General features: G+C 41.0%; 2 protein-coding genes across 3 annotated transcripts in view; one reads left to right on the forward strand and one right to left on the reverse strand.

Moving 5' to 3' along the window:
* The window catches only part of HSPH1 (heat shock protein family H (Hsp110) member 1), a 39,052-nt gene extending 27,009 nt beyond the window's left edge, over positions 1–12,043 (forward strand). Inside the window, exons 13-18 of one of the 2 annotated variants that reach the window (XM_060191658.1) lie at positions 3,796–3,933; positions 5,818–5,943; positions 7,433–7,540; positions 7,631–7,750; positions 8,549–8,710; positions 9,733–10,618. In XM_060191658.1, coding sequence (XP_060047641.1) covers positions 3,796–3,933; positions 5,818–5,943; positions 7,433–7,540; positions 7,631–7,750; positions 8,549–8,710; positions 9,733–9,939 — 861 coding nt within the window. In that variant the 3' untranslated portion in view covers positions 9,940–10,618. Of the gene's footprint in view, positions 1–3,795; positions 3,934–5,817; positions 5,944–7,432; positions 7,541–7,630; positions 7,751–8,548; positions 8,711–9,732 lie in introns of both variants that reach the window. The other variant, XM_007522404.3, reaches the window with a different exon arrangement.
* A 4,101-nt stretch (positions 12,044–16,144) lies between these two features.
* The window catches only part of LOC103112943 (WD repeat-containing protein 49-like), a 91,805-nt gene continuing 88,076 nt past the window's right edge, over positions 16,145–19,873 (reverse strand). The window contains exon 24 of the mRNA XM_060191914.1: positions 16,145–18,940. Coding sequence (XP_060047897.1) covers positions 18,733–18,940 — 208 coding nt within the window. The 3' untranslated portion in view covers positions 16,145–18,732. The remainder of the gene's footprint in view (positions 18,941–19,873) is intronic.

Genomic DNA, 19,873 nt, shown 5'->3' on the forward strand with positions numbered 1-19,873 from the left:
CTGTCTTCTCTAGTATGAGAGCTACCTGCTGATGCCCAAGGCCACAAATGAAGACACCCAGTGATGTGCAGTTCATTTTCACTTGAATTAGTCTGATGGTAAATAACACGGGCTGTTGGAGTCTAGTAAAAAGCTTCTCTAAAATCATCTGTCATATTTAAATAAATTCTGATGATAAAGTGACAGATTGCATTTCAGAGTAATTACTTTTTTTTGCTTTGCTTCCACATTATGTATGTGAAGCTAAATTAAATAAGTATGTTATGTCCTTAGAGAAATGATAGCTTCTAATCAAACATTAAAGGATGTGTTCAGATGATCGATATTGGGAAGTTTCCATTGTTAAACACCAAATCACTATGCTTTGCAGAACTTCATTCTCTGTGCAAGTTGCATGTGAATTATTAACCTTTCATTAATGGTTTGGTTTTCTCTCTCATTCTGAGATAGAATTATTTATCTTCAGATACATTATATAACTGTTGAGGTCAAAATACATTTTATACTTGATAAAAGTAACTAGTTTTTAATATCTGTGACCTGATTGATTCTGTGAGGGTTCCAATATGAGTGGTATGTCCTGATTTTGATTTCTAAAAGCTTCCCCTTTTGCCTGTGTGAGAGTGAGATAATAATGGTGAGCCACACTGCTTTCTTTGTAATACTAGCACCTTAGTTTCAGCATTACACCCTTCACTAAGCGCTGAGCATGAACTAACTTGTGCCAGTAGTTTCAGTATTTGTCTAGAACATGATGGAGGGTAGCATTTCATAATTTTAGTTATAGGTGGAACCACTCATTTCAAGTCCTTTGTTTTTTTTTATTGCTTTCTTTCTTTTTTTTAGATTTTATTTTATTTACTAATGAGAAAGATAGGAGGAGAGAGAGAGAGAGAGAACCAGACATCACTCTGGTACATGTGCTACTGGGGATCGAACTTGGACCTCATGCTTGAGTGTCCAACACTTTATCTACTGCACCACTTCCCAGACCACACAAATCTTTTAGAATCCTTACACACGCGTGCGCGCACACACACACGCACACGCACACACACACACACACACACACGAAAAGAGAGAGAGAACCAGATATCACTCTGGTACATGTGCTATTGGGGATTGAACTTTAAACCTCATGTTTGAGAGTCCAAGGCTTTATCCACTGCGCCACACCCTCCCCACCCCCCATGGGACTTACCATCATGCCAGGCATTTCTTTGTGGTATGGTTGCTTTTGTCAGTAGTTGATTTAACATTGTACTGCCAGATAGTCTTACTCTGGCTAAACTGCCACACATAGACTATTGTTCATTTGATTCTCACATATCTGTTGAACTCCTGTGCTAGGCGTGGATATCACTTTTCTTGCCTGTAGCTCCTGCCCTCAGAACAGTATTATTGAGGATTCTCTTAGTATTAGAGGGAAGGAGACATGGGGCTGCAAGCTGATTGACTAGGCCTTTGCTGATGACAACAGCTTATGGTGCTATATATATATTTTTAATTTTAATTTTTTTATATTTATTTTCCCTTTTATCCTTTTTTATTCTTATTGATGTCATCATTGTTGGATAGGACAGAAATGGAGAGGGGAGGGGAGTCGGGCTGTAGTGCAGCAGGTTAAGCGCAGGTGGCGCAAAGCGCAAGGACCGGCATAAGGATCCCGGTTCGAACCCCGGCTCCCCACCTGCAGGGGAGTCGCTTCACAGGCGGTGAAGCAGGTCTGCAGGTGTCTGTCTTTCTCTCCCCCCTCTCTGTCTTCCCCTCCTCTCTCCATTTCTCTCTGTCCTATCCAACAACGACAACAACAATAATAACTACAACAATAAAACAACAAGGGCAACAAAAGGGAATAAATAAATAAAATAAATATTAAAAAAGAAATGGAGAGGGGAGAGAAAGATAGACACCTGCAGACCTGCTTCACTGCTTGTGAAGTGACTCAAGGAACACTGACTAGAGGTCTAGAAAACATGTGTTCTAGTCCCATCTGCCTGTCATTTTAAGTGCTGGATTTTCCTATAAAGTGCCTAGAATTTTAGCACCCTTTAACCGCCTAAATTATCCAGCAGCAGTGCTGTTTGTCCCTTGGGGCTTTTCCTTTTCTCATTTTATTATTGCCAGTCATTCAAGGTACATGTTGCCAAGTTGACAAGGATATCACTTTATCTTCTGTTCTACAACTGAGTTTTAGAGTCCTTTGTGTGCTATAAGGGGCCTCCAGAAATAGAAATATGTAGAAAAAGCTTAGAAAAATTAAAGGCCATAGTAGCTACTTGCTGTTTTAGCGCCCGTATTTAACTTACTTGAAAAAACACAAGAAACTAGTATTATTAGCATGTACAGCATCATTTCCACTTTTGTCTTTTTTTTTCTTTTAATTTTTATTTATAAAAAGGAAATATTGACAAAACCATAGGATAAGAAGGGTACAACTCCACACAGTTCCCACCACCAGACCTCCATATCCCATCCCTTCCCCTGATAGCTTTCCTATTCTAACCCTCTGGGAGTATGGACCCAGGGTCATTATGGGTGCAGAAGGTGGAAGGTCTGGCTTTTGTAATTGCTTCCCCACTGAACATGGACGTTGGCAGGTTGATCCATACTCCCAGCCTGTCTCTGTCTTTCCCTAGTGGGGAAGGGCTCTGGGGAAGCGGGGCTCCAGGACACACTGGTGGGGTTGTCTGTTCTGGGAAGTTGAGTTGGCATCGTAGCAGCATCTGGAACCTGGTGGTGTTCGGTAGCCAAGAAGTGGAAGATGAAGAAGAGGGCAGCTTCAGGGACCTGGTGCTTGGGAGGGAGGACTAGCTTCAAAGTTTCCGGGCAGCCGGGGAGTCACTCGGGCAGCATGATTCCTCCACTACAAATGGAGAATGTGTTTATTTATAGTTAGAGGGAAAAGGGCAGAGAGACAGGAGAGATGCTACAGCACTGCTACAGCACTCATGAAGCTTCCCCTGCGCGTGGGTCCCACTTTTGTCTTTTTACCTAGAGGAGCCAACTGAGAAACAGTATGACACAAAGGCATATGATTGGAATAAGGATACACATGTATGTCTGAGAATGTGTGTATATGAATTCTCCAAATTCAGTAGGAAGCTTATAAAAGCATTTAGCAGGGTAATTCTAATTAACGTAAGTACAATACTCAGATACAGGAACTCAAGTATTATAGGAAGCAGTAGCATTGATTCTAACATTGAGCACTGGTTGCTGTTACATTCTAGGTTATCATTTATTTATCTTTGCTTAGCTGGGGCCTTGCTCATGCGTGATTTTGCTTCTCCTCAGCCAACATTTTCCACTTGGTGAGTTGGGGAGAGGGAGAACAAGCTGCCACGGCACTGGAGTCTCCTTCCTGGGTGCCGAGGCACTCACACTTGGTGCTGCGCCCGATTCCCGGGCCGCACCAGTGAGCAGGTACACGCCCTGCTGGATGAGCTGTCTTCAGGTCCCTCTGGATTATCACTTGTGGCATTTTGACAATGATATTCATGTTTGGAGTCACAGACATTGCTTAAGGCTAGAATGAAAAGGCCAGTGAAGACTAGTTTCAACAGGAAGAGGTGAAATTTTCGTTTAATATGAAAAATGTCCTGTGGACTCGTCAAGGCAGCTGTGGCTATTTCAGTGTAATCGCAGTCCCGGACTTAACGAGGTGGAGCTAGATGGCCTGTCAATTGTATGAATTGTGCTTCAGGTCACTGGTAAAGTGTGATGGGGGGATGTTTTTGTTTTTCAAGAATTAAAGAGCTCCAACTTTTTTTTTCTTGCTCTCCCCTTCCTAAGGCAAATGAAAAGAAAGTTGACCAACCACCAGAAGCTAAAAAACCCAAAATAAAGGTTGTTAATGTTGAACTACCTATTGAAGCCAACTTGGTCTGGCAGTTAGGGAAAGACCTTCTCAATATGTACATCGAAACAGAGGTAAGTACTTTAGGAAATATTTTTATTTTGTAATATGGTAGTTTGGATGCAGTGCCCATGTTTTATAATTGTAAATGACTATACTTCTTTTCCATATTCTAAGATTTAGACAGTTTTCAGGGTAGAAGTGAGCCAAACTGCTTGAATTTCAGTTGAATATCCTAACAATTCCAGTTAATATTTTGAAAATCCTTATTGGGGGCTAGGAAGACAGCATTATGCTTATGCAAAAGACTTTGATGCTTGAGGCTCTGAGCTGCCAGATTCAACCCCCTGCACTGTCATAAACCAAGAGATGAATAGTACTCTTGTCCTTCTCTCTGTCTCTCTCATTAAAATATTAAAAAATCCTTATTAAAGAGATCTGTACTGTAGATCATTTCTTCTTGGTATACAGTCACTGAACTTCATGTGAAGAACATAAGATCATAATATATAGGTATCTCAGCTATATTAAAGAGAAAAAATACACAGGTATTTTAAAAATTTTTTAATTATCTTTATTTATTGGCTAGAGAGCCAGAAATTGAAAGGGTAGGGGGTTACAGAGAGGGAGAGAGACAGAGAGACACCTGTAGCCCTGCTTCACTTGTTAAGCTTTCCTCCTGCAGGTGGGGGTTGGGGGCTCAAACCTGGGTCCTTGTGCACTATAGCGTGTGCCCTAAACCAGGTGTGTCACCACCTGGCTCCGGTATTTCTTTTTTAGTATGTGCTAGAGCACTGCGCAACTCTGGTTGATTGTGGTATGAGGGATTAAATCAGTTTGAAGCCTCAGGCATGGAAGTCTTTTGCAGAATATTATGCTATCCTCCTCACCCTCTCTCAACTCTCTTATATTTATTTTTTAGAAACATTTATTTTACTTGTAGCACATGATAGAAATTCAGAGAGACAGACAGACACACGCACAGGCCAGAGCACCACTGTGGTACGTAGGGTGCCAGGAATTGAACCAAGGACTTCAGGCATGCATATCAGACAGACATCTGACTGTTAAAGATTTCTATTAAAGTACATAATGCTTTGTGTAGTCTAGAGTGTGTGAAATTATTGAGATGTAGTTTCCAATTTTATATTCACACTTCTACTAGATTATATAACTTTTTATTTTAAATTGTTATTATCTTTATTTATTGGATAGAGACAGCCAGAAATCGAGAGGGAAGGGAGAGATAGAGAGAGAGACCAAACTGGGAGCAATGTGTTTAGGCAGTTAACACGAAATTATACTCCATATACTTTTTAAAAAAAATTTTTTAAATATTTATTTTCCCTTTTGTTGACCCTTTTTTGTTGTTGTTATTGCTGTCGTCATTAGATAGGACAGAGAGAAATGGAGAGAGGAGGGGAAGACTGGGGCGGGGGGGAGAGAAAGATAGACACCTGCAGACCTGCTTTACTACCTGTGAAGCGACTCCCCTGCAGGTGGGGAGCCGGGGATGGAACAGGGATCCTTACACTGGCCCTTCCTTGTGCTTCACGCCACATGCGCTTAACCTGCTGCATTACCGCCCGACTCCCATTCCATTTACTTTTATGTATCCTTAAACATGGGTGGCAAAGTTGTAAGGCCATTATACATTGATGGAAATCCCAATATAAGGCAACTTTGTAACTACAGTAAGGGAAAAATTATGTAAAAGCAGTGGATTCATTTTCTCTTAGTATGAAATGTGAACGCTATATAATGTAATGGCAAATACATCCATGTGTATATTTAGAAAATGAGTAACATTGTAGTTTTTTTTTGTAAACATTGTAATTTTATGAAGGGTAGATAAGAACCATTAGTTGATTTTTTTGGTATAATTGTTGAATCTAAATTTCCCTAAGTTTAACTGCTGATTATAAAAGACTGAAATTAACTTTTGTATTTCCTGACAGGGTAAGATGATAATGCAGGATAAATTGGAAAAGGAAAGAAACGATGCCAAAAATGCAGTGGAAGAATATGTATATGAGTTCAGGGACAAGCTGTTTGGACCATATGAAAAATTTATATGTGAGCAGGTATGTTTAGAGTTGTGCTTACTTACATATTCTTAGATGAAGTATTGAATTCAGCTGGTGAAATGCTCGCTTGGATAGGGTGCTTGCTTGCTGTTTTGCTGTGTGCCTGACTAAGGTTTGAACCTTGTCTTCACTACATCATAGCTTTGGTGCTATGGCTTATTTCAGTCCTCATCTTTATTTAAAAAAAAATCATTTAGTTTTATATTCACACCTCTACTAGATTATATAACTTTTTTCAAAAGTTATTTTTATTTTAAAATTATTGTCTTTATTTATTGGATGGAGACAGCCAGAAATCGAGAGGGAAGGGGGACACCTACAGCCCTGCTTCACCACTTATAAAAGCTTTCCCCCTGCAGGTGGGGATGGGGGGCTTGAACCTGTAGATTATGTAACTTTTTTGAGAACGACGAACAACTTGAAGTAGAAGTTGTATAAACACAAAATCTTAGAGAAAAAGAGGCTGACTGGTGATGTGCACGTTTAATCTGTTCTGTTTTATCCAGATGGCTTTATTTTTTTTTTTTATCATCTGTAAGAACCTTTCAGATAGTTCATGGCATCATAGTTAAGTGAGCAGCACAGATTAATAAAATTCTTGCTTTCATAGACCTCTGACATACTTCTTTTTTTTTTATTAAGTTTTATTTTTTTAAATATTTATTTATTCCCTTTTGTTGCCCTAGACCTCCACCATATTTCTGTGATTACTTGGTTGTTCTGTCATTGTTTTATTCCATAAGACTTACTCGTCTAGTCATCCCACTTTGAGTAAATTCCAAAAGTACACCTGTAAAAGATGGAACTTGGAAAAGGAAATTGGCTCAGTAGAAATCTAGGGTAATCTACTGATTAATTGTGAGCTTAAAAAGAATTTAGTTTTTAATTCTAAAGTAAGATTTTCTGGCTATCTTGCAGTATATTTCAGTTCTTGACTCTGGCTTCATTTTTTCCTGGGTTTCTGATTGGGCCTGGAATCTGAAATAGAATATACTAGAAATAGATACTGAAATAGAATAAACTAGAGTTGAAATATTTGAACCTGTTAGGAAGGATTGTTTTCATATGTTCAGTGATTGAACTGTCAGCATATCTAGTTTCCCTTTTAGTATTTGAGTGTTGTGGGAATAAATAGCAAGAGCCAGTTTGTTTCAGAGAGTGGGAAAACACTTGTTCTTCCATAATAACATTTCAATGTAGATTGACACAGTTGGACTTTTAAGATACAATATTGTAAATTAGAGCAATTTATATACCAAAAAAAATCTCAAATTCCCTTTGTAAAAGATTTCACAAAACATTGTATCTTGTAACTATAGCATAGTGTTAGCTACTAATCACATTTTACAGTAAAGAGATTCAACAAAACTGAAACCCTAGTAATGTTGACTTTAGTGTTAATACCTCTAATGATGACTCTACTTTGTTGTGAAAACCTTTAAAGTGAGTTTGTCACTAATACCTATTTTCATATGTTATGTATAAGGACCATCAAAATTTTTTGAGACTGCTCACAGATACTGAAAACTGGCTCTATGAAGAAGGAGAAGACCAAGCTAAACAAGCTTATGTAGACAAGCTGGAGGAGTTGATGGTAAGTTCCTGTGCCTTCCTAGGAAGTAGCTACTTGTGTTTTAGATTGTTAAGATTACTTAGGACTAACAGTCATTGCATTTTATTTTAGAAAATCGGCACTCCAATTAAAGTCCGATTTCAAGAAGCCGAGGAACGGCCAAAGATGTTTGAAGAACTAGGACAGAGGTTACAGCACTATGCCAAGATAGCAGCAGACTTCAGAAATAAGGTGCATCTTTGTACACAATGAGAATGTTACTCTGGATTTTATCAGGCTTATATTTGAATTTTTCATTTTTGGGAGGGAGCGGTAGGCAGGGTGGTACCCAGCACATTTCAGCTCTGGCTTATGGTGCTGGGGATTAAAGATTGAACCTAGGACCTCTGGTGCCTCAAAATTATTTAAATATTTATTTCTTTATTCTCTCCTGTTGTCCTTGTTGTTTTATTGTTGTAGTTATTATTGTTGTTGCTGTTGTTGGATAGGATAGAGAGAAATGGAGAGAGGAGGGAAAGATAGACACCTGCAGACCTGTTTTACCGTCTGTGAAGTGACACCCCTGCAGGTGGGGAGCCGGGGGCTTGGACTGGGATCCTTAACGCCTATCCTTGCGTTTTGAGCCACCTGTGCTTAACCTGCTGCACTACTGCCTGGCTCCCTCAGAATTATTTTCAAATTTATTTACTTATTTATTACTGGAAGGAGAGAGAAATTGAGAGGAGAGGGGGAAGTAGGTAGAGAGGGAAAGAGCCACCTGCAGCCCTGCTTGACCACTCGTGAAGCTTTCCCCCTGCAGGTGGGACTAGGGGCTTAAACCTGTGTTCTTATGCACTGTAATGTGTGCACTTGACCAGGTGTGCCACTGCCTGGCCCTGCCTCAGAATTGTTATCATTCTTAAATGAGAGGTTTATTTTTGGTATTTGAGATCAGATGTAGATTTGAGCATAGTGCAGAATTGGGTCAAATTAAATGTTACTACTGTTAAATACCTAGTTGTACAGTATGACTGTCCCTTTTCCATTTAGGATGAGAAATACAACCATATTGATGAATCTGAAATGAAGAAGGTTGAGAAATCTGTTAATGAAGTGATGGAGTGGATGAATAATGTCATGAATGCTCAAGCTAAAAAGAGTCTTGATCAGGATCCAGTTGTGCGTGCTCAGGAAATAAAAGCAAAAATAAAGGTAAATGCTACTTTCTAATGTTTTTACAGCTATATTTCCTAGGGCCTCAAGTTGTAATTGAACCATAAACAGCTATTTATAGAAAAATCTTCTACCTCACTTGGCTCTACAAGTACACTTACTGAGCTTCTATAATGTGCCAACCATTGTTTTAGGAGATAAACTTTTAGTTAACAGATAATGTTTCTTTCCCCTGTGTGACTCACCTAATGGAAGAGTTAATAAGTATGGGAATATATTTAAATTGATGTTAGTACAGTGGACTAAAACAGTTAAAGGAATTCTGGGCAATGGAAAAGACATAGCTGGGTGTTTTATCATGAGATGCCTTCCTGAGTGCTTGAGGAAGGCTAAAATGGAATTGAGACAGAAATGAAAAAACTACTTTCTGGCTGAACAGATACTCAAAACACATTGACAGTTAAAGGAATGTGAGCCTTGGAGGACAGTAGTTGTAAACTTGAATTCAGGTTTTTGGTTCATTAGTATTTTCCCCCCTTCAGATTTTGAGGTTATAATTCCTACCTTCTTATGTAAGAATTAAATGTCTGTTCTTAGTACATCAGTTTTTGACACAGCATGGAGTGTTCCTGTTTCTTTTATTTATTTTCCTTGTTAAAACCATAGAATAAGAGGGATACAGCTTCGCACAATTCCCATCACCAGACCTCCGTATCCCATCCCTCCACTGACAGCTTTCCTATTCTTTATCCCTCTGGGAGTGTGGGCCCAGGGTCATTGTGGGATGCAGAAGGTGGAAGGTCTGGCTTCTGCAATTGCTTCCCCGCTGAACATCCCATTTCTTTTTTTTTTTTTTTTTTATAACCTACCTTTATACTCATGAGTTAATCCCATTTCTTTTAATCAGACTTCCAGCGATAGTTTTAGGTAAGAGTAATGAGAAAATTAAATTATTTGAGATATCTGAAGTTGGAGTTGGTAGAAAAATATTCTTTGGGGCATATAGGGAAGCAGTTGGAAATAAATTGAATCTAATTACTGGTTTTGTTTTTCTTCCTTAGGAATTGAACAGTACTTGTGAACCTGTTGTAACACAACCGAAACCAAAAATTGAATCACCTAAACTGGAAAGAACAACAAATGGCCCAAATACTGAGAAAAAGGAGGAAGATGTAGAAGGCAACAATAATTTTGGTGCTGAGCCTCCACATCAGAATGGTGAATGTTACCCTAATGAGAAGAGCTCTGTTAATATGGACTTGGACTAGATAACATTAAATCGTCTTAGTCCCTCAGTAAAATATTTTGGCCATAGTATATGATTCTACCCAACATACTGAGACTATTTATATTTTCTTTTTTATGGATGTCTAGAAAATTTGTGTACTATAAGGAAAAAGAACAAGTTTAAGTCTGTAGTCTTTATGATCCTAAAAGGGAAAATTGCCTTGGTAACTTTCAGATTCCTGTGGAATTGTGAATTCATACTAAGCTTCTGTGCAGTATTACCAATTGCATCACTGAGGATGAAATTGACTATTGTCTTTTGAAAATAAAACAAACTGTACTGCTTGTTCAAGAGGGATGTGATTAAAATCTCAAGCATTTGTTCCTACCAAGGTAGTTTTCTTGCATTTCGCTCTCCACTTCAGCATGTGTGTGGGTGTTTATAAACAAGACTAAGTCTGATTTGATAAGGGCTTTCTGAGATTAATTCTGTCTAATAGAATATGATAAATCTTTTTGCTTTGATATTAAAAATTCAATGGTAAAACAAGCTAGTGAAATGTGTTAGCATGCAGAACAAAACTTTCAAATATATCTGTTTATACAGTACATTGTCGTGTGAAAGTGTAAAATGGGAGATACTGAATTCTGTTTGTAACTGATATTGTGGAGCCTTTTATGAACTTTAAAATAAAGTTCAGCTTATGGTGTCATTTCTAAGTGGTTTTGCCACTGACTATAAATAGAATTAGAGTAGAATGATGTAAACTATTGTGGCAGAAATGAAACTATTTTCTGTGCGAGTCTAGTTTGCCTTTTTCTCGTCTCTATATGTTATCTCTTTTCTAAATAAAAGTGACTTTACCCTAATAGAAAAGCAGCTTTGTTTATTGCACTAATTTTTAATCATTACTGGGGCTTTATTCTTAAGGCTGAGCTTTTCAGATAGAGGGAGAGACACCACAGCACTAGGAATTATCCTACTGCTGTAATACTCCCATGTGGTGTACTGGGTGCTTGGAAGCTGAATTGTATCCACGGCAGATATCCTGCCCAAGTAAGCTATTTTCCTGACTCCTAAACTTCTCTCTGTCCTATCCAATAAAAAGTGGAAAAAATGGCCACCAGGAGCAGTGGATTTGTGGTGCAGGCACCAAGCCCCAGCAATAAACCTGGAGGCAAAAAAAAAAAAAAAAAAATCTTAGATCCATTGGTAAACCAACCCTGGAATGTCAGATGACTCAAAATTTTAAAGCCCACACTACACTAAGTAGCTTCACTTCTGTCTGGTGTGTACTTAAATAATTAGAAATTTGCCTGTTTATATCCTGGTTTGAGCCCCTGGCTTCCCACCTGCAGGGGAGTCGCTTCACAGGCGGTAAAACAGGTCTGTAGGTGTCTATCTTTCTCTCCCCCTCTCTGTCTTCCCTCCTCTCTCCATTTCTCTCTGTTCTGTCCAACAATGGTGATATCAATAACAGCTACAAAAATAAAACAAGGGCAACAAAAGGGAATAAATACTAAAAAAAAAAAAAAAAGGAAGGTGCTGGGTCTGTGGGCACAGCATGGGCCTGAGAGGTCAGCTCTGGGCACAGCCCTAAATAAAAAGGAGATCTGATCCATTTGTCAGTAATTAAACATGCACACTAGCCAGAAGACTTTTTTTTTTTAACTTGGCCTAGTGGTTTACAGTAGATATAGTAGTTGGCACATGTATAAGATTCTCCAGTTTTCTAGATTTATCTTGGATATATGTAGAAAGAAATGCAGAGGCAGGCAGGAAGATAGACACATTTGCAGCACTGCTTCACTGCTCATGAAGTTTCCTCCCTTTAAGTGGAGAGGTAGGGGCTTGAACCTGGATCGTTGTTCACTATGATGTGTGTACTCTACCAGATGCACTGCCACCCACCCTCAGAAGTCTTAAATTTTTACATAATCTCCTACAGTTCTTAGGCATCATTGTAATGCACACTGACAACACACAATCAGAAAGTATATATTTAACCATTGAAGATTAGTGCTCTGTATAGTGTTCTGTTGAGGAGTTAGTGAAAGATGGTTCAATAGAAAAGTTCTACACTAGAACTTGATGATAATGGGGTTTTGGGATGTGGGGCAGCAGGTGTCAGACTGGCCTAAATTGTTTTTATTTAACATAGGCTAACAAAGTATGTAGGTTCACATATTTATAACAATAATAGTTTTTGTACTTTTTTAGTGGCCCAAATGTAATCTGTAGGTCTCAGATGGGCCTCTTTGGCTATTGCAAAACATCGATATATAATAATGCAATACATCAAAAAGCATCAATACATAATAATACATCAATAGTGGTTCAAGTGGAGGAGTTTGGATACTCTCTTAAAGGCTTGAATTTTTTATTTAATTTATACTTACGTTGATGCCAATATTTCTAAAACTGCCTAGCCATTATAAAGTTAATGAACAGACTTGAACCTTGAGCTTAATCACGAATATTGGTATACTGAGCAATTAACTTTCTTGCGTAAAAATCGATGCTTACATGCATTTTTATTTTCCTTGATTCTTGATAAGTATGACATGTCTCATGCGAAATAACCTTTGGAAAGTTACTTTCTGAAAGATCAAAAAGCAAACTACCCACTGTGATAGTTTGCTGGATTGCAGATACTTGCTAAGAGGCAAGCAGTGAAGCTGAGTCTGCGTTGCATCTGGTCTATAAATACTACGTACCGATGAAATGTTGAGTTCATTAGCTTTTCCTGTCACTATGGCTTTATTTTTCAAGAATTATAACACTGATTTTTTTTTATTTTAATTTTTTAAATTTTATTTACTTTCCCTTTTGTTGCCCTTGTTGTTTTATTGTTGTAGTTATTATTGTTGTCGTTAGATCGGACAGAGAAATGGAGAGAGGAGGGGAAGACAGAGAAGGGGAGAGAAAGACACTTGCAGACCTGCTTCACCGCCTGTGAAGTGACTCCCCTGCAGGTGGGGAGCCGGGGGCTTGAACTGGGATCCTCAAGCCAGTCCTTGCGCTTCGAGCCACGTGTGTTTAACCTGCTGCACTACCGCCCGACTCCCATAACACTGATTTTTCTTTTTAAATTTATTTATTTATTGGGGAATTAATGTTTTACATTCAACAGTAAATACAATAGTTTGTACATGCATAACATTCCCCAGTTTCCCATTTAACAATACAACCCCCACTATGTCATTTATCATCCTTCATGGACCTGTATTCTCCCCACCCACCCACCCACCCCAGAGTCTTTTACTTTGGTGTGATAAACACTTAAAAATTTTCTTTAAAATTCTTACTCTGCTTAAGACATGGTAGAGTGGTAGAGAGGAAGCTGGTTCTTTGTTGGAGAGTCTGAACTTACTCCCACCACAAGCACTGTGATCTATTTGTATGTAGGTCAGCCAGCTTTTCTGAATGTCCACTTCCTCATCCAGATCTGCACACCATACTGTGGTGTGGATCCTTTAAGTTGGGCAGGGTTCTCAGTCTCAGTTCCACTGACTTGGGGGCAGGAACTATAGGTTGTTTAATACCATCTCTGGCCTCTACCCACCAGATGTCACTAGATGTCCTATTGTGACAGCCAAAAGTGACCTTTTCTCTTGAGGACTATTGATCAAGGGAAAGTGACTGAATATCAAAAACAAAACAACACATCAAGGGGTAAGTGGTGCCATACCCAATAACGCACACATTAAACCACGAGCAAGGACACAGCTTCAAGACCTCGGTCCTCACCAGCAGCAATGCTGTAGGTGTCTATTCCCCCTTCCCTCTCAAATTTCTCTATAAATCGTATATATTTACCACTTGGAGCAGTGGATGTGTCATGCAGGCACTGACCCCCACCTTGGTGGCAATAAATAATAATTTTAAAAAATCAAAAGAGGAGAAAACGGCACTCACTGATTACCAATAACCATGCAAGGTGCTTGTACGTGGGTTTCAGAGTCTTAAAGGTGGGAAGTGAATGAGAATGAGTCTTGATCAAGTTCAACAGTGCATAAGGACTTGTATCTGACTGCAAAGCCCATATTCTCTCCATGGCAATATTGTGATCAAAGGGATGAGGATATAGCTCACCTGGATAGTGTGGTTCCTTTGCCGAGTGCTCAACTCGGGATGGTGCTTAACCCCCCCCCCACCCCCAGATTAGAAGAAGCTGCTGTGTCTCAATCTGAAAAAGTCAATCTCTGTCTCTTTATCTGTATCTCAAAAAGTCAGTTCAGTATAGTCAAGTCCTGGTGACGACAAAACAGAACACATGTATTTCTGTACGAGTAGGGTGAAGATGAGCCGTATGTCACAGTACACTTTCATCATCATTGAAAATTTTCCATGGAAGGATGGAAAACATCTGTTCTTTAGAATTATTTGTAGGAGGCTGGGGAGAAAGTTTAATGATTTTGCAAGAAAACTTTCATTCCTGTGGCACCAAAGTCCCCAGGTTCAATCCCCAGCAACCATCATAAGCCAAAGCTGAGAAGTGGTCTGGTAAAAGTAAGTAAATAAAATGTTATTTTAAAAAAAATCCATATAGGGGCTGGGTGGTGGCACACCTGGTTGAGTGTACATGCTACAATGCACACGGACCTGGGTTCGAGCCTCTGGTCCCCACCTGCAGGGGGAAAGCTTCACGAATGGTGAAGAAGGGCTTCAGGTATCTGTCCCTCCACTTCCCCCTTCTTCTCAATTTCTCTCTGTCTCTATACAATAATTAATAAATTAATAAAAAAAATTTAAAGCCATATATTGTGACTGGAGAAAAGGCTCAACTAAGTTGAGCATTGGGCTCTCATGGCTAAAGTTTCCAGTTTGGTCCCCAGCACTGCATGTGCCAGAGCATGCTCTGGTTTCTCTCTCCTCTCTGTCTCATGGGAAGCTACCTCTGACATGCAATCAATAAAATAAATCTAGGGTGGGGGTAGGTAGCATAATGTTATGCAAAGAGACTCTCATGCCTGAGGCTCCGAAGTCCCAGGTTCAGTCCCCCACATCACTGTCAGCCAGAGCTGAGCATTGCTCTGGTAAAATAAAATAAAATAAAAATAAATCTAAAAAAGAGAAATTCTATAATATCTATGGCTTCCCCACTACTGGGTGTCTGCTCAAAGATATAAAAATACTAATTGATTTTTTTTTTTTTGCCTCCAGGGTTATCGCTGGGACTCAGTCCCTGCACTAGGAATCCACTGCTGCTGGAGGCCATTTTTTCCCCATTTTGTTGCCCTTGTTGTTTATCATTGTTGTTGTTGTTGTTGGATAGGACAGAGAGAAATTGAGAGAGGACAGGAAGACAGAGGAAGAGAGAAAGATAGACACCTGCAGACCTGCTTCACTGCTTGTGAAGCGACCCCCCTGCAGGTGGGGAGCTGGGGTCTTGAACCAGGATCATTACTTCGGTCCTTGGGCTTTGAACCATGTGTGCTTAACCCACTGCACTACCACCCAACCCCCCATACTAATTAATTAATTAATTGTTTTAAGGGTTTTATTTACTAATGAGAAGGAACAGAGACCCAGACATCAATCTGGTACATGTGCTGCCAGGGATTGAACTCAGGACCTCAAGCAATAAAGTCTAATGTTTTATCCACTGTGCCACCTCCTGGATCACCATACTAAGTAATTTAAAGAGCTAACTACACCTTCATGTTTACGAAATGAATGAACAAAAAAAATGTACACAACAGATACTGTCCAGGGGGAAAAAAATGAAGCTCTGGGCTGTGGAGATAGCATAATGGTTATGTAACTACTTTCTTCCTTGGCACATCATAGGCCCCAAGTTCAGTCCCTAGCACCACCATAAGCAAGATCTGAGCAGTGCTTTGGGATAAAAAAAAAAAAGAAGAAAATCCTGTCTTTGGATATAAGTCATATGTTGAAAGACAACAGCATGATTTTACCCCTGTGCTTTAAAAAACAAATAAACAAAGGGCCAGGCAGTGGTGCACCTGGTAAAGTACAGTGTGCAAGGACCTGGTTCAAGCCTCTGATCCCCACTTGCAGGGGAGAAGCTTCACAAGTGGTGAAATAGCAGCACTATTTGCAGTTTTCTCTCTCTCTTTCTCTCTCTCCACAGCTCCCTACTTCTCTCTCAATTTCTCTCCGTTTCTATCCAAAATAAATAAAGAATAAAGAAAAGATTAAAAACAAGACACCAAAAAGTAGATGAGTAAACGAAAAAATTCAAAAAGTAAACATAAAATCTCAAGGAGCCATATCTTTAATACATTTGAAAACAGCAAAACTTTAAATCACTAAAATAAACATTGAAACTGTAGTTACATGAAGGGCAGAGGGGGAAGTGGGTTAGCAACTTGGTCGATTACATGGTGCAGGAGTGAAGTGGAAGTTTAGTGGCAAATTTACTGCCGTACACACAGATGGTTCTTAACGCTGTGCACCCAAAGCTTAGATAGTGCAGTGCTGCTTCAGGAAGAATTAACAGGAAACAAAACCAACGGTGCTGTATGGTGTCTTTGAAAACTGCCAAGAGAGTAAGTCTGACAGGTTTTATCACAAAGGGGAAAAAAGAAACCACCTTTTAAAATTACTTTATGAGGTGATGTATGCTAACTAGATTCATTGTGTTAATCATTCTGCAACATGTTTGTCACCGTGCTCTATGTCTTCAACATCCATCATGCTATATTAAACTCTGTCTCAATAAAACGAAGGAAAGAAAAAGTTCCTGGTCATGATTTTTCACATGGTTTCCATTCCGCCTGAGCTGGTCGAGCTTAGTTTCTTCATGGTAGCCAAGAATTCTTACTGATGTAAAGTTCTCCACAGGGACTAGTAGGAGGCGCTGAGGTGTGGTTCCTGGTTGGTTGGATTAGAAAAATCTTGGGGTGCAAAATCAGGTCACTTAGCCAGAAAACAGAGCAGTGTTTCCCCTCGAGTTGCTGGAACATTCTGATGGTAGGAGTGGAGAGTGGGGGGCTCTTACAAGTGCCCAGTGGGGGTTCTGATATGCTTGGCCAGGGGTCTTCTGTCAAGAGGGACTGAGGAACTGCAGAGATAGCATAATGGAGATACAAAAGACTTTGTCTAATGCTCTGAGGCCCCAGGTTCAATCCCCAGTACTACGAGAAGCTAGAGTTGAGCAGCTGTGATGGGACTGGAACAGCTGGGGGAGAGGAAGGCAGGGCCAGCCTTGCTCTGAATGTTTGGGTGGTTCAGGATAAGACAAGGGCAAATGGAGGCCGTGTCTTTAAAAGTTACACATCAAGAGGTCTGGGTGGTAGCTCAGTGGGTTAAGTGCACATAGCATGAAGCACAAGGACCAGCAAGGATCCCACTTCGAGGCTCCAGCTCCCCACCTGCAGGGGGGTTGCTTCACAATGGTGAAGCAGGCCTGCAGGTGTCTATTTTTCTCTCCCCTTTTCCATCTTCCCCTCCTCTCTCGATTTCTCTCTGTCCTGTACAACAATAACAGCATTAACAACAATAAGGTCAACAAAAATAGGAAAAATGGCCTCCAGGAACAGTGGCTTCGTAGTGCAGACACCAAGCCCCAGCAATAACCCTGGAGGCAAAATAATAATAATAATAAATGAAAAATAAATAAAAAATGAAAGTTACACATCAAGTCCAACTTTAAACTGTTCGACAGCTGGTTGACTTCATCCTCTGGCTGGGTTGGAATGGTGTGGTCTCTCTGTGGATGGATGGGTCCCAGAGAATGCCGCAAAGTCCAGTCTCTCAGTGGTGACCTGGAGCCATCGGGGCATGTGGTTTCGAGGCCTCTGAACCTGCAACTGTGTGGTGAACACTTCTTGCAGATCTAGTATCCTAGGGACAAGGATATGGCCTGGATGGCATCCACTTACTGTGGTCTAAGAAATGATCAGGTTCCACAGAGCAATTCCTGGGAAGCACAGGGTTGGGGTGGGGGATGGCTAAAGATTTCCTGATTCTGCAAGCAGAGAATGATGAAGTGAGAGGGTGTAGGTGAGGTGTTGTGGAGAGCCCACAACTAGGGTCAAACTGAGGTCTGAGTTTGTAATTTATCAGTTATGTGACTTTGGGCAAAATGCCTAGTTTCTCTGAGGACTCTTGTCTACCAAGAGGATTCTCTTAGGCTACTGCAACCCTGGAAGAGTGTGTGAGAGCTGAACATAGTGGTAGAGCTCTGTGGAGAGCAGTCACAGGGCATCAGGCTGTCCCATAGCTGCTCTGGGATGGCACCTTGAGAAGGAGGTGATGACTGGTTTTCAAAGCTTGAGTCCTTCTGCTCTGGGAGTCAGCAATGCTCAAAATCAGGAGAATGGGCTCTGGATGTTCTTGCACCATTTACTTAACTGTTCACTCCTAGCCAGGTGCTGGGCTGGCCTCAGTTTCTTTGCTGGGGTAATAGGATCATAACAGCATCTGCCCGGATGGGTGTAATTGAGCACAGATAACAGGATGCTTCTAAGCTCAGAAGCCTGGCACACAGGGCACACTGAGAACAGTGAGTTATTCTTCCTTGGTAGTCCCCCTCATCCTCACCACACCCAGGGACAGGCACTTGATATTTGTGCCATGTTTTGCTGGCACTGCTTGGTGTGCCTTTGACAGCTGTCAGCATCCTGTGCTCCAAGAATTCCAGACTTCCCAGGAAGAGAACCTTTCAGTCTGACTTGCTCATTTAAATCTGAGCACCAATTGCTCTGGGAATAAGCTCATGTTGGCTGAAAGCATTCCCTGCTTTGTTCTCCCGCCCATGGTGGGGCAGAGCTTCATTGATTAGCAGGGAAAGACTGCCAAAAGAAGAAAGCAGCAGCCTGGTCTCTAGAACTCAGCCTGGGGAGCCGGGGGGACCGCTGGCTAGTCAGCATTTTGTCTGGGGTGTTTCACTGCCTTTTTGCCCCTGTGGGAGGATATGGGAATGAAACACATCGGAACCGATAAGAGACAAGTTTGGCTTCTCCCCGAGAGGGGGGACGCAGGCAATCTGGTGGCACTGGAGTGTCTGATATATACTGGGCCATCCCTGCTCCGATGCTCGCAGGTAACACTTGTTCTGTTCTAGCAGCAGCCTGGTGGGGAAAGACCAGGTCAGCAGGCAGTTTCCCAAGGCCCCTGCAGGCTCCCTGCAGCCCCCTGTTTAAATTAGAGCGCCCAGCTGAGCCTGCTTTCCATGAACGAAAACACACCTGCAGACAATGACCCTATTTGTCCTTTGTTGCCAGCCCTCTCCTGCCTCTCATTCATTTCTGAACATCTTGGGTGTCATCTGCTTCATCCCTCAAGTGCCTCCCCTTCACTGGCTTTTGCCACTGTCGCAGAAGTACCATGGGTTTCAGGTCATCTCCTTTCTGGCTTGACTAAGGGCTCGTCTTATACTCCCCCCCCCCCCCCCCCCAATTTCCCATTGTGGAAACAGACACACAACACTCAATTTACCACTGGAACTGCATTTTGGGGAATAGGCCTCACTAAGAGCCAGCCTGTTGCCAATAGCTTCCGGTGTTTGGAACGTACTAAGGCTACTCTCTATTACTTACTGACTTATTTTCTTGTTACCAGGGTTATTGCTGGGGATCAGTGTCTACATGACTCCACAATTCTTGGCAGCCATTTTCTCTTCCCTTTAGTTAGAGGTTGAGAGAGAGAATGATAGAAACAGAGATAAGAGAGACACCACAACACCATCTGCCATTCCACTCTGCTCCACTCTGTGGAGCTTCACCCCTGTAGTGGCTCCACTGTGGTGCCCTGGGGTTTAAACCTCAGTCCTTGTGCCTGATAATGTGCAGTCTACTGGGTGAGCCATCTGCTGGCTCCCTATTCCCATCCTTCCTTTCTAAATTCGGACAGAAACCCTTTTCGGCAGAGAAATGTTCTCACTATTGGGGTAGTTGAAAGAGCTGTGTAACCTAGCCCATCACATGGCCTCCCTAAGCCTGTTTTCTCCTGTGTGAGTGGAGATGACACATACCCAGGGATGTATTTGTAATGTTGTGAGAATG

Source organism: Erinaceus europaeus, chromosome 5 (genome assembly GCF_950295315.1).
Source record: "Erinaceus europaeus chromosome 5, mEriEur2.1, whole genome shotgun sequence".
Lineage (NCBI taxonomy): Eukaryota > Metazoa > Chordata > Mammalia > Eulipotyphla > Erinaceidae > Erinaceus > Erinaceus europaeus.